The sequence below is a fragment of the Sinocyclocheilus rhinocerous genome, unplaced genomic scaffold, assembly GCF_001515625.1.
Source record: "Sinocyclocheilus rhinocerous isolate Xijiao unplaced genomic scaffold, SAMN03320098_v1.1 scaffold289, whole genome shotgun sequence".
Lineage (NCBI taxonomy): Eukaryota > Metazoa > Chordata > Actinopteri > Cypriniformes > Cyprinidae > Sinocyclocheilus > Sinocyclocheilus rhinocerous.
The window spans coordinates 1,475,779-1,496,217 of NW_015636845.1; the positions used below are offsets into that span (position 1 = coordinate 1,475,779).

The 20,439-nt window shown below is 37.7% G+C and overlaps 2 protein-coding genes across 3 annotated transcripts in view; both read left to right on the top strand.

The window, feature by feature from the left end:
• Nucleotides 1-497: 497 nt before the first annotated feature.
• On the top strand, nt 498-6,729 carry ndp (norrin cystine knot growth factor NDP). The gene is made up of 2 exons (XM_016562838.1): nt 498-769; nt 5,550-6,729. Exons 1-2 carry the CDS (start codon nt 578-580, stop codon nt 5,772-5,774), a joined length of 417 nt encoding a protein of 138 aa, XP_016418324.1. The 5' UTR covers nt 498-577; the 3' UTR covers nt 5,775-6,729.
• Nucleotides 6,730-10,965: 4,236 nt separating this feature from the next.
• The window catches only part of mao (monoamine oxidase), a 41,355-nt gene continuing 31,881 nt past the window's right edge, over nt 10,966-20,439 (top strand). Inside the window, exon 1 of one of the 2 annotated variants that reach the window (XM_016562841.1) lies at nt 10,966-11,060. In XM_016562841.1, the coding sequence (XP_016418327.1) occupies nt 11,012-11,060 (49 nt within the window). In that variant the 5' untranslated portion in view covers nt 10,966-11,011. Of the gene's footprint in view, nt 11,061-11,483; nt 11,545-20,439 lie in introns of those variants that run through there. The other variant, XM_016562840.1, reaches the window with a different exon arrangement.

The window sequence follows — 20,439 nt, forward strand, 5'->3', positions numbered from 1 at the left end:
AAATTCACTCCAATCTGTTTATTAATATATTAGGTTTCTTCGCTGTGTAATAAAAACACCATGTTTTTGTTCAGTGTTGGGATTGTTAGAATAACACTACAGCGGTCTGCCAGCACTCCTCATACATCACAGCCCACTTTTTCCTGGCTGGAGACATGGCAGCAATCACCTTAACCAGCTGGCAAAGGCACAACAGACGTCTGTCTCGGGTCATCTGTCACTGCCGGGTTCTCACGCAGACAAACTCCCACTCTCCACCTTACCTTACCTGCCCAGTCCCTCCACTAACAACTTAAACAGCTCCGCTAACTGGGCGTAACGTGCAAAACATTACCTGATATCGCACTCTCAGGTGGGTGTCTTTACTGCAGCTTGCGTCCTGGACTAACCGTGGTTCCTTTCTTTACCCACAGACACATCCAGACCACTCAAGAGGATGGCTGAGTTTAAAGAGAATGCTCACTACATGTTTCGGTTCACATATGCGGCATCAAAATCACAGTGGAGAGCTCTTTGTTATCTTCTGTAGGAGACGGTCAAGCTTTCTTTTCTTTTCCCTGTGGAAGTTGTGGACAATATGAGGAACTCAGTCGCTCTGAGCCAGCCTGGGATTCTACTTCTTCTGGTCACATGTCCTCTGCTGACAATCCTGCATGGTGTAACCTGTAAGGCAGAGAGTGGACACTTAGGGGACAATGATCCTGACAGGTGTATGAGACATCATTTTGTTGAGACCATCACACATCCTATCTACAAGTGCAATTCAAAGGTAAGAAGACAATGTTGATGAGAACAAATGTTGATGCTGTCACTCTAGTGATTCTGATTATATTTGTGCCATATATATTATTAAATACCATAAAACTAGTTTCATATTTTTAGAAATATTTCTGCCTGTTTGTTCCAGCATATCAGTTAAATTAAGTTTTAATCACATAATTGAAACAATAAGTAATATTGTTTCAAATTATTTTTTTAGATTTATGCCACTTCCATTTTATAACAGTCAGTAAATATATTTCTGCAAGTCTCACAAATAAATAAATATATCAATATTGTAATTGAAATACATTTTAAATGAAGTCAAATATAAATATTAGATGAAAAACTTAAAAAAAAATAAAAATAGGACTGTCTTGGGAAATAACTGAAATTGAAGTACTAGAATTACTACTAGAACTAGAACTAAAAAAAACATACAGAAATTTCTTGCATCTCACCGATGTCAATTTGATTTTAAATTATTGTCACACATTTTTATTTTTGTCGCATGTCAGAGTGGAGAAGTTCTTGTGGTCTTATTTTGAAAAAAAAAAAAAAAAGTCTTATTAGCATCCAAGTGGAAGTCACACAAAATCGAGCTCCCATGATTCTTACTGCATTACAAAAATGGTCTGGGAGGTCAGATACTCTTGTAAGACAATACACTCTCTACACCCACAACTTTCCTGCTAACAAGCTGCTTAAAAACAAATCAAGTCTCCTGGTGTTTAAAAGGTTTTACATTTAAATACTGACCCCAGGGATGTCGCTCATAATTAGAACCCAAGGCTGAGAAGAAACCTTGTTTTCATTTATTGAATCAGATAGCATGGCTGGCTTGTCTAATGACCTCTACCTTTAGTTACTTTGACACCTTGGCAAGGAACACTGCAAACAGCCTGCCTGTGCGGCCCAAAGCCTCGCCAGAAATAAGCACTCATGGGGTGCATAAAATGTCTGGGAGATGGCACAGTTCCAGGGCTCCACACAGTGCTGTGCCTGACTCATTTTTTGGTTATCGAAACAATAGAGTGCCTCAGATACATCCCCTTAAAATAAAGCCATCTGATTCACCTGTACCCCTCAGAAGGGCAGCCTCTCATGATCTGTATATCGTGAATTAAGATTCTCAGGCTCTTGTTCTTACAAACCCATCTGGGCTGTGTCGACAAATATCCAACTTCCAATAAACTAAAGATGAGCTAGTCAGCCACCTGTGCTTGAGCTGAAAATATTCATTCTGCAAGCATTACACACTGTATTTTCTAATTATGAGACAAACAACCTTGATAATCCAAAAGCAGTGGGTAAAAAAAAGGAAAACGTAGTCGGTTAAACATTCATTCAAGGATCAACATGAGGCAGCTGAGTCTATCTAAAGTAATTATGACAGATTCTGTGTACATGATTATTTTACTGTTGCTTCCGGAAAGTGATTAGTGAATAGGGTTGGGAAAAAATACTGATATTACAATTAATCGTAATTTTCATTTTAGATCTCTACTTCGAATCCCAAAACTATCCTTTATGTTGCCAGCACAGTTTTCAGTATCGCACTTTGCTCAATCAGTCATTAATGAATGAAATGAATTTACCATCTTGATCTTTGAATCTCATTCAGCAGCAAAATGTGCTAATCTTTATTCAAATCATGTTGTTCATTGCTAAAAGGTAAAATTTCATGATATAATGTTAACATTTTCAACAGGCAACTTCGCAGAACAAGCAATCATACCAACATATATGTAATTTTTTGATTCTGAATTAGGAAAATTATTATAATGCAGCCAAAGATACATTACAAGACAAATAACCTCCAGAGTCCTGAGTCTTTCATTCATTTGTCATTTGACAAATGCAATGAACAGATGTTTAAGAAGGACCCAACATGTTTTATGTGAGCTGCAGTTCGAATTTAAATAAGATATAACATATGCATGGTACCACATTTTTATCAAATTATCCTTGCGTACTGCAGGCAATTTATACATATGATGAGTATGATTCACAAACACATTTTTAGTAAATCACAAACATTCAGCGCAACCATTGTGGTCAGATTCAAAAACAAATTACTCTTATAAACCGGTTCGTTTTAGTGAATTAAAAACATTCAGTGCAACTGGTGTAGTACCACTGACAAACAAATGACTCTTATATGAACCGGTTCTTTTTAGTCAATCAACGGCGCAACTGCAAGTGTGATATTGCTTTTACACAACAGTTCAATAACCAAGAAGTTAATATTTCCAAACAAAACCACAAAGGAATAATGTTAAGTTCCAGTCAACACACAGTGGTAGGGTTCCTGAATGAATCAACATTGTGACAAAATTGATTCAGTGACGAACTCGTAAAGACAATACTTGTCACCAACTGGCTTAATGTAATCTTCTGAAAGAATCCTCACAAACTAATGCACAGACTGAAGCCGGAGTATGTCTGGAATGGCAAACACATACAAGTGGAGTGATACAAGCAGTGAAAAGTCCCAGAAATCTTAACAGCTTTACGGAAGAAAAGAAATTTAAAGTTTACTTCATCCACAAAGTACTTAACAGTTTCATTTTTAAAATTCATATTTTTATAATGCACCAAGAAGGTTCCCTGTATAATTAAGATAATTTCTTGGATATGTAAGCAAAATGGACACTATAGAAAATCTGAAATACGTTTCCACTCTGGAAATAAATCGGAAAACAATTTGTATTATGCAATGAACTAACAGTTAACAGTTTCTGATTGACAGGCAAGTACACAGGCCCACTGTCTAAAAGCAGCACAATGGATTAAGCTCAACTCAGTCACCTTTAAAGAAGCTTATTACACATTGCATTAGTTATGAGGATGGCTGTTGCTTCCATGCAAATTTCAGCAGTGCGACACAATAGGATCCACCTGCGCAGTCACTCTGAGATAAATATAGAGGGGAAGAAGAGCTTACATCTGCTGCCCAGCTTTTGTCACCTTGCCATGTTTCCTTGGATATCCATCTTCCGTTGGCCACACACCTCCACTGCACCTCCCTCTGAAATCCCCCACATCTCTCCACCGATTGTTTTACGAACATGGCTGTATGCCTGCAGTTTCAGGTGACATTAAATAATGACATCAGCTAAAAGCAGCAAGCAAATGCCGCTTCATTCATGGACATCGGACCATGAGTGATGCATATCGGGTGCTTTTTGGCTTCAGACAGGCTAGTGTTCCTTATAATGGGGGTGACACTCTGCTAACACTATGCAGCTGAAAGACAACATGACATAGGAGTCCATTTACGGAGTGTTCAGGAATGTGGCGGCCCGTGGTCTGGCCAGCACCTCATATTCCGAATCAGTAGACCATTGAACTGGGTCACGTTTGTGTCTATCATTGCAGATGAGCATCACCTATTAACCTTTAATTACCAGAGCACTCTTTTATAGAACAGAGCTTTTTTTGATGAGCGAATCCCTCTTTATCAGCCAGTAACTTCAGCGATGTAGCCAGGTGGATCACTGACCCCCATAAATCGGTCCCACAAAGTGCAAAGCCTTTCATCTGTCACACAACAATCCTCACAAAGCAGACGAGGCAAATTTGTGAGATTGAGGTATTTGGGGGAGTCAGGTAGCTTGAGCATCCAGGTATGGGAGAGATCAACCCACACTCCCATCAACATGCAGGTGCAAGGTCAAAGTGAGAAAGTACACAAGCTTTCTTTGTTCAACACTCCAAACTTTTCTCAGGAAGCTTATCTTAGTCCTGACACAGGGTTCAAATTAGGGATGGCACAGGACTCTTGCTTTATAATAGTTCAACTGGTGAAACTAATAAAAGGAAATAATGTCTTTAACACACATTCCACAGTTTATGTATTAAAAAAGGGGCATAGCCAATTTGGGACTACAAAAATGAAGACTGAAAATAGCTTCATTTCTTTAAAAAATTAATTAATTAAAGGGATAGTTCACCCAAACATAAAAATTCTGGCATTAAAGGCACAATATGTAATTTTCGCCGCTAGAGGGCGCGTATTCAAAATAAACAAATAGACGAAGGCGTAGTTTGATGACGCCGTGAATCATGGGAGTTGTCGTCTTCATCCCCACAGCCGATGCAATCCGACGGGACTCGGGCAGAAATCGTGTTCATGGATGAGCTAATGATTTATTAACATAGTAGAATGAAGCAGGGTGAGGCTGAAAGCCGCCGAAGCAAAACGAGGCCACTGAACGAGCGCGACACATGGCTCAAAAGCAGCCATATTGTGCCTTTAATTACTCACCCTCATGTCGTTCCAAACCCATAAGACCTTTGTTCATCTTCGGAACACAAATGAAGATATTTTTGATGAAATCCGAGAGCTTTCTGACCCTGAATAGAAAGCAATGCAACTACCATGTTCAAGGCCCAGAAACGTAGAAAGGACATCGTTAAAATAGTCCATGTGACAACAGTAGTTCAACCGTAATTTTATGAAGCATAGCTTCATACTACATTTCTGTGCTTTGAACGTGGTAGTTGCATTGCTGTCTATTCAGGGTCAGAAAGCTCTCGGATTTCATCAAAAATATCTTCATTTGTGTTCCGAAGACGAACTAAGGTCTTACGGGTTTGGAATGACATAAGGACTATTCCTTGAACTATTCCTTTAAACAAATTGGGCTTAGATTCAATTTTTTGTAGATAGATTGATTGATACATAGACAAGACAGACAGATAGATGGATAGACAGACAGACAGACAGACAGACAGACAGACAGCTTACTCAAACATGGAACTAATGAACCTTTTTTGCTCTACAGATGGTTCTCCTGGCTCGATGTGAGGGTCACTGCAGCCACACGTCCCGCTCAGACCCACTGATCTCTTTCAGCTCCGTCCTGAAGCAGCCTTTCAAAAGCACGTGTTTCTGCTGCCGTCCACATACCTCCAAACTGAAGGCGGTACGTCTGCGATGCTCGGGCGGGACACGGATAACCGCTACTTACCGTTACATCCTTGCGTGCAGCTGCGAGGAGTGCAGCTGAATAAATTTGTCATGGAGAAAGACCCTCTGGCTGAAACACATAAAAAAAAAGTTGAAGGTACACTTTATTGCTGATGATTCAGAGCAAGCATTTTACGATTCATTAGCACTGCCGCAATGTTGCCAACAACCCATCAAGACTTCAAGAAGAATCACGTCACGTGTAAAGCGGCGCATGCACTCTGATTTCCAGATGTCGGCCCACCAGTCGCACCTGCGCATGCGCTCAGCCAGTCAATTTACTTTTATTGCATTCCATTGTTTTGATCACTGCGTGTGTAAAATAGCGGATGCCGACAACAAAATCGTAAATCTTGAAGGAAATTTGATGAAGCTGAAGCTGAAGGGGAGTCACTTTGGCGGACTATGTTTTACAATATCTGAGAGACTTTATACACAGACCAGGACAGAAATGTTTGCATAGACAATGCAAGTGGTGAACTATAAAAGTTTGAGTTATGTCTAGAATAGAAATTAATAGTTCACCCCCCTGAAGTCTGGTTTGGAATCACATGACAAAATGTTGGGGTGAATTGTCCCTTTATGGTCTCTGGATTTGTTCCAGCATACATTTTTGCTTCATTATACTGGCTTAATACTTAAACAATGAAAAATACTCTTGTAACGATCATATTGCCAATTTTAGACTTTGTAAACCTCCTACAGCTTTTTTACAGTGGAGTTCACAGCAATCTACTATGCCAGACTGTATGTGGAAAATGTCAGTGTTAAGTCTGTTTATTTCAACATCAAAGTCTCGCAATGGCTCATGACACATAATAGCAGCAGGTTGTCAAGCTAATCATGTACAGTTATGATAACTATGATGTTTGCATTGTGGTATTGTACAGTAAATGACGAGTACCATGTATAAAAAAAATGAAAGAAAATGTATTGTTCCTCAAATTTCTCTTGTCTGTGGAAATAAATTCACCCTCTACAAATTGCTGAAACTGTACCGCTGGGAAATTATGACAGTTTGCTTGCTGGACAGGTTTGTACTCCACTACAAACCTGACAGCTTTTTGGGCTCTGCACATGAATCTAATAAACAGTGCCCTTTTGTTTTTAAAGACTGACTGGCTGCCTTGTGCTAGCTGTCTTGTTACACATACTTTGGCTCCTCCATACAATGTGACTTTCAGTGGGGCTATAATTAACTTAATGGCTAATTTGACAGCATGACAGACAGTCCACATAATAGCTGTCAGTTGAGTTCTCTGTAATTTTTATGGCTGCCCCAAGACATCTATCTCCTCACACGATCGGCTGCAGAACCGAGGCACCCGGTTAAATGTCATATCACATTGTTCTCTGACCTTCCATTAATTCTAACAGAACGTTCCAGGTGTTATACACGTGTGCTTCTTTATTCCCTTTCTAACAAGTGATAATTCAAGCAAAACCGACAAGTGATTTAAACAGAATGGGGTTAAGTATTTCACCTGATTACTGCTAATTGAAGTCAGTCCTGATTTTGGCCCAAAAGTGTGACTTTTCCTTTTTCTGTGAAGTCCACTTCAGTGAAGATGATGTTTAACCATCTAAAACAAAAAAAGGTAAGTAATTTTCTCCCAGAAATCGCAGAGATCCCATGATTCTGGAATAAAAGACAATGGAATTGTGATCGTTGAATCGACACGACTGCAGTATCCTTTTGATCTCTCATAAGATACCAATACGAGGCAGTGTAGTATTCTGTCCTCTCACGTTATTAAACTGAAACCAATATCAGCTGCAATTTTTCATTACTTAAATTGAAATTATTTGCTTGTGCATTTTTATTACTCACTCTCTTCTTTGAAACAATCCTCCTTTACTGAGCTTGCACACACAGCTACTTGCAATAAAATCTGTTGTCAGAAGAAAAAGAAAGAAAAGCAAAAACATTGTATGTTTTACACATTGTAAAGGGATGTACCTCATTCCGCTAAAAATATGTTTTTACATTTAATCAATGATAGTACAAGGAGTATAAAGAGGTAGCCTATATGCTAAAGTAACGCCAAATGAATCAACATCTTGATATAGTAAGTAGGTGCTATTGCTGTTCGAGTTGAGTTTCCATGTTGCACACTTACGTAGCAATTACGCCCTCTTGTGGCCGAGATAGTTGCTGGACTGTTCTGGCCTTGATCTTTTCTTTTTCTTTTTTTTTACATTCTATTGAAAGAAATATTTCAGTCAAAATTCTGTCATTAATTACTCAGTTTAATGTCATTTTCCTTCTTCCGGGGAGCACTACAAGAGATACTATGAAGAATGTTCATGCAAGTCTTTTATCTACAATGTAAGTATATATAAGAGCTATCAAGCTCCAAAAATGTCTATACAGCCCTACACTATATCTCAAGTCTTAAGTCAAAGCATTCCAGCCACAGCCAAAAGAAAATCTTATCAGTGAGTATCTCACTCTCAATCAAAATAACTGAAAATGTAGACATTCATTGATGCACAGCTACTTGTTCTCAATGTGGGTATTATTGCATATTGTATATTGTAATATTTCATATGAAATTCATACATTATTAAGATTTATCTATCATAATATTGCATGTGTATGTATGTATAAAGTTTGTTTTGTATAACATTTGTTGCTTGCATCTTGGAAAAAAAAAGATGTTAAAAGATTCACCTTACTGAAGGCCAGTTGTCTGACATATAAACTTTCCTGCACCATAAATGACTATATCATGTTTCAATGATTTTCTGACAAGCATTTTAGTAAAGGTATGGATCTGCCAGCAGAAATTGGATATAGGGCACCAATATCTTTATATTTTTCGAAGGGCAAAGAGATGTTCTTGTGTTGAGTCTGGGTAACTTGCTTACTCAAATGAGATCTGTACATATCTGTACATTTGGATTATCTGTTATACTTATCATGGACATTATAATATATGGCCTGACAGCCCCATCCGGAAGTGAGGTTTAAATATATATACTATGATATGTCTCAGCCTGAAGCAATGTGTGTGAATCTACAGGCACAACCTACATGACTACATCCACCAGATGGCAGCAAATTCTATAAGAAACAGTGGATACAGTGGTACACAACAAAATAACAGACACACAACTAAATACAGACCAAGTAGTATATACACTTTTCATGCAAATTTCACAAAAGCATTTCACCAAAAAAAAAAAAGAAGAAGAAGCATTTTTTTTAGGTTTTAAAAGACATACAAATGTACAGGACACTTCCTAGCTCTCAAACTTAAGCCCTGTTCGGACGGGACTAGTTTTCCAAACGACGTTTCAGTTACAATTCTTATCAGCCGACGTCTGTGATTTCATGTAGGCTACGGATTCGGATGGGACTAACATCGTGTTTATTACCGAGGTAAGCGTGTCTGTGTTTTACATGTGGGCGTTGCAGAAGATCACGTGTTCAGGATGTAAACATTTTATACAAATTTTAATTTTCAAAAAACTAAACATAAATTTAACATGATGATTTTATAGAACTGGGTTCTTATAATAAACCCACTGGAATAAAAACGTTTTAGCTTATATAATTTACATGTCATGTAATTGAGTGCAGAAATGAATGTAATCTTACCTGAAACTGATATGACAATTAGCCAGTCTTAACAGTTGATTGGCTCAACGTGATTTGGCTCTTCTTGTTGATTTAATTTTTTTTTTTTTTTTAACGGTAGTTCACGTTGACCAAGGCTTGCAACTAACAAGACCCTCTGGAGAACTTCTTGAACCCTTGAAAGGTGCCTAGAATGCCCTAAAGAGTAAATATGAAGTGTCTCAAAATCTGGAATACTTGCACATGCTGCACTGTATTGTATTATCATACTACTCATCTGGGTACGTTAACTGCTAACCAACGATACTTTCAAGTATCTTCACACACCTCTATTGGCTTTTTTAGTTATCGATTGCAGTGAAATCTAAATTAAAAACTTCACAGGACAATAAGCCTAGCCAGAAAATTTTAAAATGATTTTCGATTTTAAAATGGCCTTTAGGGGGCGCCAGTAGCAATTACTGTAATATTGCTGCAGTGTTTCTTTTGTTGCTAGTAGGCCGATTGTTTTGTACAATATTATCTTGGCGGGTGCGCATTGCCAAGTATCCGACTAATTTCATTTGTATATTTTGTATTACATACAAGAGAAATAATATCGAGTAACTTACATTTCAGACAAAAAAGGCCAGTTTATTCGCGAAGCTGACTTTGCTGGGCGGCAAACACCGAACAGAATAAAAGTCAGTCTGGATCTCCATTAGTGGAGTAGAGCGACATAACTTTTCGTTTCCCGCTCAAAGCCTCCTCTAGTCAATCAGCTTCAGATCCACTCCTGGTTTTCCATTTTCTCTTTCATGCGCACCAGACAGTGAGTGAGACACCGTACTGAGCGATCGTGAACCGGTAGACATTGCACAGCTCTTCTTTCCATCGCCAAAGAAAATACAGATGCTTGGACTTTCAAAAAACTGTTACAGGTGAACTCAGTGGCGGTTTAGCACCCATTAAAGGGGTGGCTCACTGTTTTTATTTCTAGGCTTGATTGTGTTTATGGGGTGCAGTCTAACATGTGTTAATGCTTCGTTTAAAAAAAAAAACGCATTCTTCTTCACATAATTGACTTTTATTCCACACTGCTCTGTCCCTTCTCTGAGAAACGCGCTGATCATTTCCTGCTTTTTATGAAGCCCCGCCCTCAGAAATAGGATATTATTGATGAGGATCGTGCAGAACCTGTGCAAGCACAGCTTTTAATGGTAGGCCTATGTTTTTTGTTTGTTGTTGTCTCATACTTTTAGATACGCTGTTATTTGTAAATGCTACTGCTTATGTTAGCTTTTAACATACGGTTTTATCCTGATTAAAGCTTTAATGCAGTGCGGCAACATGTTTAACGCTTCTCATAGCTATGTGAAAATAAGTGTATAATTGGAACAGGTGGAACAGTGAGCTGAATGAGAGAGAGAGAGAGAGAGAGACAGATGCAGAGCGTGTGTTATTTTATTAAAATTGTGTAATCAAATGTTCGAATATTTTTTAAATATCTATTTGTACAATAATTTTGTACTGTTAAAATAGAAATATGTGCTCCTCCTGCTGGCACTCTTTACATAGCACGCGGATGAGCTTCGGTGCATTTACCCCGGTGTCATTCCCAATGATAGGAGGCGGGGGCGGGGCTGAGAATGCTTTGAACAGATGCGGAGCGGCTCTTCTGCTCTGAGCGGAGCGCCAGTGAGACGAACAGCACCATGACTGCGAACGCATACGACGTGATTGTGATTGGCGGAGGCATCTCAGGTTAGTGTCAGCAAAATAGCGCATAAAACTTAAGAGACTTTGTAAAATTGCATAATAGGACCCTTTTAAAAGACAATATCTCCGTTTGCATTGAACTTTCAGCTTCGTAACTTTTCAGATATTGTTTATGCTCAAACAGCAACATTACACACTAACTAACGTTAAAAAAGTGAAATCGCAATGAACCACCCCTTTAAAACAATGCTGATCACAAACACTACGTCAGGGTTCGAATTCACTCACATTCATTCTTTGCTTTCTAGACCAGGGGCCGGTTGCATAAAAGGTTTAGACTAGTCTTAAAAGTTAGTCATCTAATTTTGTTCTTTAAAGGGTCATATGATGTTGCTAAAAAGAACATTTATTTTGTGTGTTTGGTGTAATGAAATGTGTTTATGTGGTTTAAGGTTCAAAAAAAGTGAGACGAACAGCACCATGACTGCGAACGCATACGATGTGATTGTGATTGGCGGAGGCATCTCAGGTTAGTGTCAGCAAAATAGCGCATAAAATTTAAAATAATCTCATTGCAATTAACGCACCGTTAAAGTAATTTTATATCACTGAAGATTACAGGCTGATGGTAGTCATGCTGAGTTATGATCATGGTTATTGAGGAAAATAAGGCGCGCGACAGACCTGTGTTGAACGACTATTCCATTTCCTAAGAAGATTAGACACCTTATAACAACACTGTACCATGGCTGCGTTTAAAAATAATAATGCATATTTACGTTTTAAATAGGACTGTGTTAGTTTGCCAAAAGGACAGTGTTAGTTCTGCAGACTTCAAATGAATTTGTTCGCGGTGTCACCTGAGCTTGCTCTTCCACTTCCGTGACATGATTATTTCATATTCATAACGCCAGAGGCAGAGGCAGTTAAGTGGCATACAACAGTGTAAGCTGGTAGTTATATATAACATGCCCATTAACTTTTTTTTTATACTCAACATGATATTTTAGTTTAAAATATACGTATGTGTATAAGAACAAGTGTATATTTTTTATAAATCACGTTTACCTTCACTAGCTCATTTAGAAAAGTCCTGCAATATGACAAATCATTTTTTGAAAGAACAAATATTTCACAATTTCTACTGTTAGGCTAGCAACAGTGTAAGCTGGTAGTTATATATAACATGCCCATGAACTTTTTTTTTATACTCAACATGATATTTTAGTTTAAAATATACGTATGTGTATAAGAACGAGTGTATATTTTTTTTATAAATCACGTTTACCTTCACTAGCTCATTTAGAAAAGTCCTGCAATATGACAAATCATTTTTTGAAAGAACAAATATTTCACAATTTCTACTGTTAGGCTAGCATCTAGTATACTCTGCATGTATAATAATGATAGAAATATGTATTTTTGTTTATAATAGTTTTAGATAATTTATGTCAAACTAGATAACATTAGCTGCCCATTTTTCAATGTAAACTACCCATCCTTATTACACTTTCTCTGCAATACTTGATTCTGATTGGTCAATCACTGCATTCATACTTTAGGGATCTTATCTATTCACGAACAGCTTGTAACACTCCAAAGAGAAAGGAAAACTTGAAATCGCATCATATGACCCCTTTAAGACTGGTCAAAATTGTTAAAATTCGGTTACATTAAAACGTAGATTAGGCTAAGCTGAATCCAAAATATAAGACTGATTACCCCTTGGCTAACTGCTAGTTGGTCAAACTAGTTCTTAAGACACTGTCTTAACATAGAGGCTAAGTTTTTGCAACTGGCCCCTGATGCGTCAGAGAAACAAGTGCGCAGCCATCCTTAGAATTTTCTCTTTGAACTTCAGTTTTCGCTGTTGAAGAGTAATTAGCCTGTTTTTTATACTCAACATGATATTTTAGTTTAAAATATACGTATGTGTATAAGAACGAGTGTATATTTTTTTTATAAATCACGTTTACCTTCACTAGCTCATTTAGAAAAGTCCTGCAATATGACAAATCATTTTTTGAAAGAACAAATATTTCACAATTTCTACTGTTAGGCTAGCATCTAGTATACTCTGCATGTATAATAATGATAGAAATATGTATTTTTGTTTATAATAGTTTTAGATAATTTATGTCAAACTAGATAACATTAGCTGCCCATTTTTCAATGTAAACTACCCATCCTTATTACACTTTCTCTGCAATACTTGATTCTGATTGGTCAATCACTGCATTCATCAAATATTTCAGAATAATGACCAGCAATATTGCATAACTGATCATTTATCCTTGTGGTCTTGTTTTATGTCTCTAATCATTGTAACTGTATATTTTAGCTCAAACAATATTTCATGTCCATTTATTTTTTTGAAAAAGATCTATAGAAAATCTTGTTAGATGCAACATGTTCTCAAGACATGGGCATTTCACACCTAAAACTATATTTAAGGTTATCTTATGTGGAATGACATTGTATACTCAATTTAAAACTATTTTTTATAATTTATTATTTTATAATCATACATACAGTTTTAATCACCTCATATTAAGATATTTCATAAAATAATATTTTCTTTAAAAAAATGTAGAGCAAGAGCAAGACCATTTAAAATGAACTAGAAAATGCCCAAATAATGTTTAAAAATGAAGAATGTGGTTAACCCAGAATATACTGTACATTTGTCTTTATATATTTATATAAATGTTAATGTAAACTGACTTCTAAAAAGAAAATTCCTTAAACATGCATCAGCTACACACATATGCTGCAGTCCTTGCATGCACATACTTGCAATGCTCTGGTGCTCTTCATAGGCTTAACCCATACAAAATCAGTGTGAAACATTGCTTTGAAGAATGTGTATGCAACTCAGGGTTAAATAAGATGAAATAAGTGTAGTGTGAAAAGCCTAAACCTGTCAAACTCTATATCACAAATAATCCCAGTGAGAAAAGTAGTGTGCTTTTGACCCTGGTGGAAATGTTGGTGTTATAACCCACACTTCCCTGGGACGTTTATTTTACAGAGATTGCAGAGAGATTTATGAATATATTGCACTACAATAGGATGCAGTATTGATTAAAAAATGTGATAAAGATTCTGTTTCAGTCAGTCCTAGACTGTGACATATTTTGTGTAGAGTAGCATAAAAGCGCAGCATAACGTCCTTACGCTTATGACCTGACAGGAAATTCCATTTACTTTGTGCAAACTGACTTGTTTCCACAGTGAATATGCATTATTATATACAGGCGTGACAATTTAAACCCAGCTCAGAGGGAGTGCAGTCAGTGCACACTGGATGAAATATTGCTTGTGTAAGAACAGCATTCTTGCAAAAATGCATCAAGATGTCCTACCGATAACCTGATGCAAATTTTATTTCTATTCATACAGACCGTATTGATGGTTTCGATTTTATATGATATGCAAGAAGAGATCAAGTCAGATGTTTTAGACTATATACTGTAGTTATGTAGCTCACAGTTTATTAACTCTTGATCTTAGTAGGCTACTTTATTAATCAAACTCAGACTTTGTTTCAGAAAATAAAGGTGTGTGCTGTGCACTGAACCAGTCTACTCTGCTTGAAAAAAGCTAATGAATGTAATCAGTCACTATTATGTAACAAGGCCACACATGGTGCACCATGGACCCAGTATCACCCAATCCATTGCTGTAGAATCTTTTCAGCATCAGAACTTTGATTCCCTGCCAAGTTTCTAGGAGTCAAGGCTAAACAGACTGCACTTTTGAGTCTGTAAAACATTTGTCATTAATGCATGTGTGCAATATTGGTCAAACTAGTTCTTAAGACACTGTCTTAACATAGAGGCTAAGTTTTTGCAACTGGCCCCTGATGCGTCAGAGAAACAAGTGCGCAGCCATCCTTAGAATTTTCTCTTTGAACTTCAGTTTTCGCTGTTGAAGAGTAATTAGCCTGTGAAGTGGAATTACTTATTGTAAAACACTGAATTAAGGAAAGTTATCATGTGCATTGTAATGTTCGAAGGTGATGTCATAACATGTCAGTAGACTGGGAAGATTTTAAAACGAGTGGTTAATTAATAAATTTGTTCGACCTTACTTTTACGCTGTGGATATACAAACCGGAAGACAGAAGACAACAATCGCTGTGCTGAAACGGGGCGGGGCTACAGTGCACACTACTGCCAAGCGCTATTTGAGTGAATGAGTAGCCTAAACTAGTGAGCAATTTCAGACGCAGCAAAACAGTGAAATTTTGAGTTCTGGAACGCCGGTTGACCAATCAAATTCGAGGACCATGAAATGATCTATAATATGAAATGATCTGATATTTATATATATATATATATATATATATATTGTGCTGTGCACTGAACCAGTCTACTCTGCTTGAAAAAAGCTAATGAATGTAATCAGTCACTATTATGTAACAAGGCCACACATGGTGCACCATGGACCCAGTATCACCCAATCCATTGCTGTAGAATCTTTTCTGCATCAGAACTTTGATTCCCTGCCAAGTTTCTAGGAGTCAAGGCTAAACAGACTGCACTTTTGAGTCTGTAAAACATTTGTCATTAATGCATGTGTGCAATATTGCACATCATCGGTAGTGTGAAGCTAGTTACACATTCACTCTCTGGTCAAAGGTGCAGTGCAATTCATGCAATGACATGTAAGTTATGTTTTATGATCTGATTTGTGCAGTAATGCATTAGAAAATGTTGCAGTTTATGTACATATGATCCAGGACTGTCTGCTTTTGACACATGGATAGATAGAAAGAGAATAATTTTTTTTTTCTTTTCACAAATTGGCTGTCATCGTTCACCCATTGAATATGTGGATGTTTTTCACCTGTTGGCCTTTGAAGAAAATCAGAGTTTCTTCTTATTCTAACCAAACCTCATAAAGTGGGTTGAAAAGAAATGCAACATTGCTTCGGGGACCTTTTAATAACGACCCAGCACTCCCTGCAAATCCAATTACTATTTGCAAAGCCACTGGAGGTGCTCAGAGAGACAGCATGTTGGCAGAGGTGGTAAACAAAATTGACAACTCATTTTTATGCTCCCTGGGATCCAGGAACACCTGACAGCAAATGTGTATTTGTGTCTGTTGTCAAGCGCCACAGGGGTTGTGCTTGACATAGAAGAGAGACAGCACTGAAGTCTTTCAGCTAAACAATGGAAATGACACCTTTACTCTTGTGACCTTATTGTTTCATGTCAATGACTGAATTAAATTGTCACTGTTTACATTATATTCCCATGTTTAAAGTCGAAGTGTGTCATTTCCTGCAGCTCAAACAGTAGAGTGCTAGCAACACCAAGGTCATGGGTTCTATTTCCTAGGAACCGATAAAATGAAGAACTTGAATACAATGTTTTAGTTGCTTTGGATAGAAGCGTTTGCTAAATACGTAAATGTAAATTTAAGCCATAATTTCTGCACCACTAGTGTTACCAAACAAAATTGGAAAATGAACTATGTACTTTCCTGTGCAAACGTTGCTGTCATGATCCTAGGATGTTTTATATAGTTGTCAGCATGTTACCATGTGGTTTTTAGGATGTTCTGGTTGCAAGGGCAATGTTAGGTGGTTCCTTACTTGCCCAAAACAAAAGAGCCCAAGTCTGTATTGCAGTTGGTTTCTAAAGGAGTCTCAAGCCATATATAATGTGATTTTATTGGATTTTTCAATAACACCTTTCTTCAATAAGTCAGGCAGTTTGAGGTATCATTAAGGTCCATAGCGCAAATTGCTTGGCAAAGATTATTGTTTACATATAGGGGTTTGTTTAAATCTCTCCACTTCTGTCACTGGTCAGAAAACAGATAGTCCAGCACCCAAACTCATGACATTGGGTGAACCAGTGCTGGACTGGTCTTTGATAGCACCACAGAACCACTCTGTTTCAACCCATCAGAGAAATCAGCCTACAAATCATTTAGGGTGTTTTGTGTGTGGTTCAGCTTGTATATCTGAACAAACAAAGTGATATCAGACCCCCCTAAAAGGACCCAAAAGAGAACCATACTCAGACCACCTCCGGAGGTGCAATGATGTTACGGTATGCTTTTCGTTTTTTATTTTTTTATTTATATATATATATATGTTTTTTGTATGGACCAACATACAAACATACAGTATATTATTGATGGATGTAATTCATATGTGTCAGTCTCTTGTTACATTAAAAAATATATAGATAAAAAATACAATTAAATAAATAAATGAACCAACTCTTAATTCTAACAGTATAAAACAATTCTGTTGTCATTTATGTAATCTACGGCTAGCATTAAATGGTTTTAATGCAAGATGTGGAGGCAAAGAACCACCTGATGCGCAGCGGAGATCAGCCGCTTTAAATAAGACACAGAGATAAAGTAGTGCGGTAAGATCATATTTATTTGAATGCATGAATTCTAGCCTTGCTTTGAATTAATTATCGAGAGAGAGAGAGAGAGAGATGTATGTTGTGTGTGTGAATTACCTGCATCTGTGTGTCTCTCTCTGCAAACCATAAAGCTGTGAGTTTAGTTTCTTCAAAAACAGCAATTACCTCCTCGTCGCTGAAAGATATAATGTAGCGATTCAGTATCAAAGCTATTATTTTAAAAGTTGCAGGCAGCGCTGACAGCAAGTTTCTGTGCTCCTGTATGTTTCTGTGTGTGTGCAGTGCGATCTGCGATTTCTCTCGCTCGCTCTGTGTGTGTGTGTGTGTGTGTGTGTTTGCATGCATCAATAAAATCGGTGCATTAAAACAGAACGATGATTAAACTGACTTGGAAGTACCTGTGCATTAAACAGTTTTAATGCACACCTGCCAGCCAATCAGAATTGAGTATTCAGATAGACCATGGTATAATATTATATAATTCTTTAGAAAAAAAACAATAATCACTAAGACAGAACAATGAAATAAAGCTTATTATGATTTTTTTTTAAAGTTAAGAACCAAAAAAACTTATCTTCAATCTTATCTTAGAAAAAAAGGAAGTTGAATTAACCTTATGCAGAATGTACGTATTTAATTTTAAATTTGACTGAAATACGTTGTTAAAGCTCTGCAATTGTCTTGACTGGTGACATGATCAGGGATTGCCAGCTCTTCCTCTCCCCCTTCCATGTCCACTTCATCTTCTAAGTTTTCCAGACTCCATTATTCCTCTGCTGCACAGAAGCTGGGGTCTGAGTTCTTATTAAGTTGTGGTGTGAACAAGAAAGGGTCTGAAATAATCACTTCAGTGCTGAAGATTACCAAAAAAAAACCTCCTTTTTTGAGTCCACTATATTGTGAACACCAAAAGGACTAATGTCACTTTCGGCTGGTTCCCTTTCTGGTCCACTTTAGGTGAACTGGGTTTGGTTCTTTTAAAACAAACGATATGTGAAAATAAACCTTAATGATAGTTGAATGTTGAGTGTTTTGCTCTTGCTAAAGAACTTTGGCATTCCTGTTTTGGAAGACAGCCAGGAAAGGCCAGAAACATGAAGATTCAATTTATTGAGACAAACAACAAATATTTTTTGTTTTAACAGTCAAACACAATAAAAATTAAACAAATATCTAATTTCTAATGTTTTATATGCAGATTAAATAGGTTTTAAGGAAACTTTTGGCTTGTCTCCCGAGGCCACAGGAGGGCACAATGAGCAAAATAATGCAGCGCATATAAATTGTCAACGCAAGGAAATAAATTTCTATAAAAAAAACAGCATTACGTCTAAATTAACTCATATAAATCAAATATAATTTCGTAAATTGCATAAACCGTTATGAACAAAACAGCATCATGTATTTATGCATTGCTTAATACAACGAGCCAAATCGCCATTCACGCAGATTAGAGCCCTGCATTTCAGCCCGGGCCCGACGGGCCCCGACTTTTTTACGCCCCTCGGGCCGGGCTTTGGGCCAATTTTCATGTCATAGTTCAGATGCGGGCCGGGCCTCGGGCCTGTTTTAGGCTTCTCCTTATTTTTATATTTTAGACATCTATCTAGACGCGCCTTTAGAGAGAAGTGCATCTTTACGGATTATGAATATAATGAAATCGTTTTGTGACGCACTGCCAAGATGGCGACGACCACCTCCGCCCACTTTTGAGCTTCAAAAACACTCTTTGGAAATCTACAGGTGACGTCACGGACACTATGTCCATGTTTTTATACAGTCTATGGTATTACTCTTACCTTTATGAGCAAAAATGACGGCGTAGCCTATCCACTGAAAAAAAAAATGCAAGTGATCGCGCTGGCACCTCCATGTCCTGCAAAGCGCGGTGACAGGTGGATTACCGCTGTTGTCACCACCGTCGAGCTAGGTGGGCGTGGCTTCAGCAACCTACTCCCGCCTCATTGCCCATTTTCGATTATCTGGGAGTGACGCGCGGTGACGCACTGCCAAGATGGCGACGACCACCTCCGCCCACTTTTGAGCTTCAAAAACACTCTTTGGAAATCTACAGGTGACGTCACGGACACTATGTCCATGTTTTTATACAGTCTATGGTATTACTCTTACCTTTATGAGCAAAAATGACGGCGTAGCCTATCCACTGAAAAAAAAAATGCAAGTGATCGCGCTGGCACCTCCATGTCCTGCAAAGCGCGCTTCAGCTTCCACTCTCCGCACAAACTATTGGATGCAGCGCACATTTATCTGGGTTTAAAGTTTAAACATTGTTATATGCTTGAACTTTTTTATATCTATAGATTTTATTTTAGGCAAGTCGTGATGATTTGGGAAGGCTAAATTGATCAAACATAGGCTCACTGTCTGCCGCTGGCCGCTTGGTCGTTACTTTAAAAAACAAAAACTTATATTTAACGATCAAAAAATGCTCCAAACGTTTTTCTAAATTAACTTAATAAAATAATGAAACAAAATATAATCACTTTGCCATTATATACAAAACTGAACTATTTTAATAGCTGAAACAGTAGTATAAGCTGTTTTGGGAGAAGGTGGAAAAAAAGATGGGCTCGGGTCGGACTCGGGTCGCGTAATTCTGATAAGCTGTCGGACACGGCCGGGCTAGGGCCTGAGCGTCTCGGGCCAGGGCCGGGCTAGAGCCTAAATTTGAGGCACGTGCAGGGCTCTAACGCAGATTGCATTTAAAAACATAAGAGACGCAGTGAAAAGGAATAAACCTCCACAAATTCGTGACGTGTTTTCTAAAAGTTTAAACTGTTTTAACTTTGCATGGCTACATCTCTTGTGTGAGACGCGAGTGCAGCAGTCATATTTGTCCGTCTAAAAAATGCGCTGAATATGCATCTGTGTAAATGGCTTGGCTTCGGTTTTAACCTAATCAAGATCTTCTCCGCATTGAGCTTCTATATTTCTCTAATATTTTGAATGCATAACACAGCAGCGGCGCATCTCGTGGGCTAGACTAACAAAACATTAAAATGCAA

Coding starts and splice junctions, on each gene's coding strand:
- ndp (XM_016562838.1), top strand. CDS start 578: ATGAGGAACTCAGTCGCTCTGAGCCAGCCTGGGATTCTACTTCTTCTG. Junction 770..5,549: donor TCTACAAGTGCAATTCAAAG/GTAAGAAGACAA, acceptor TTTGCTCTACAG/ATGGTTCTCCTGGCTCGATG.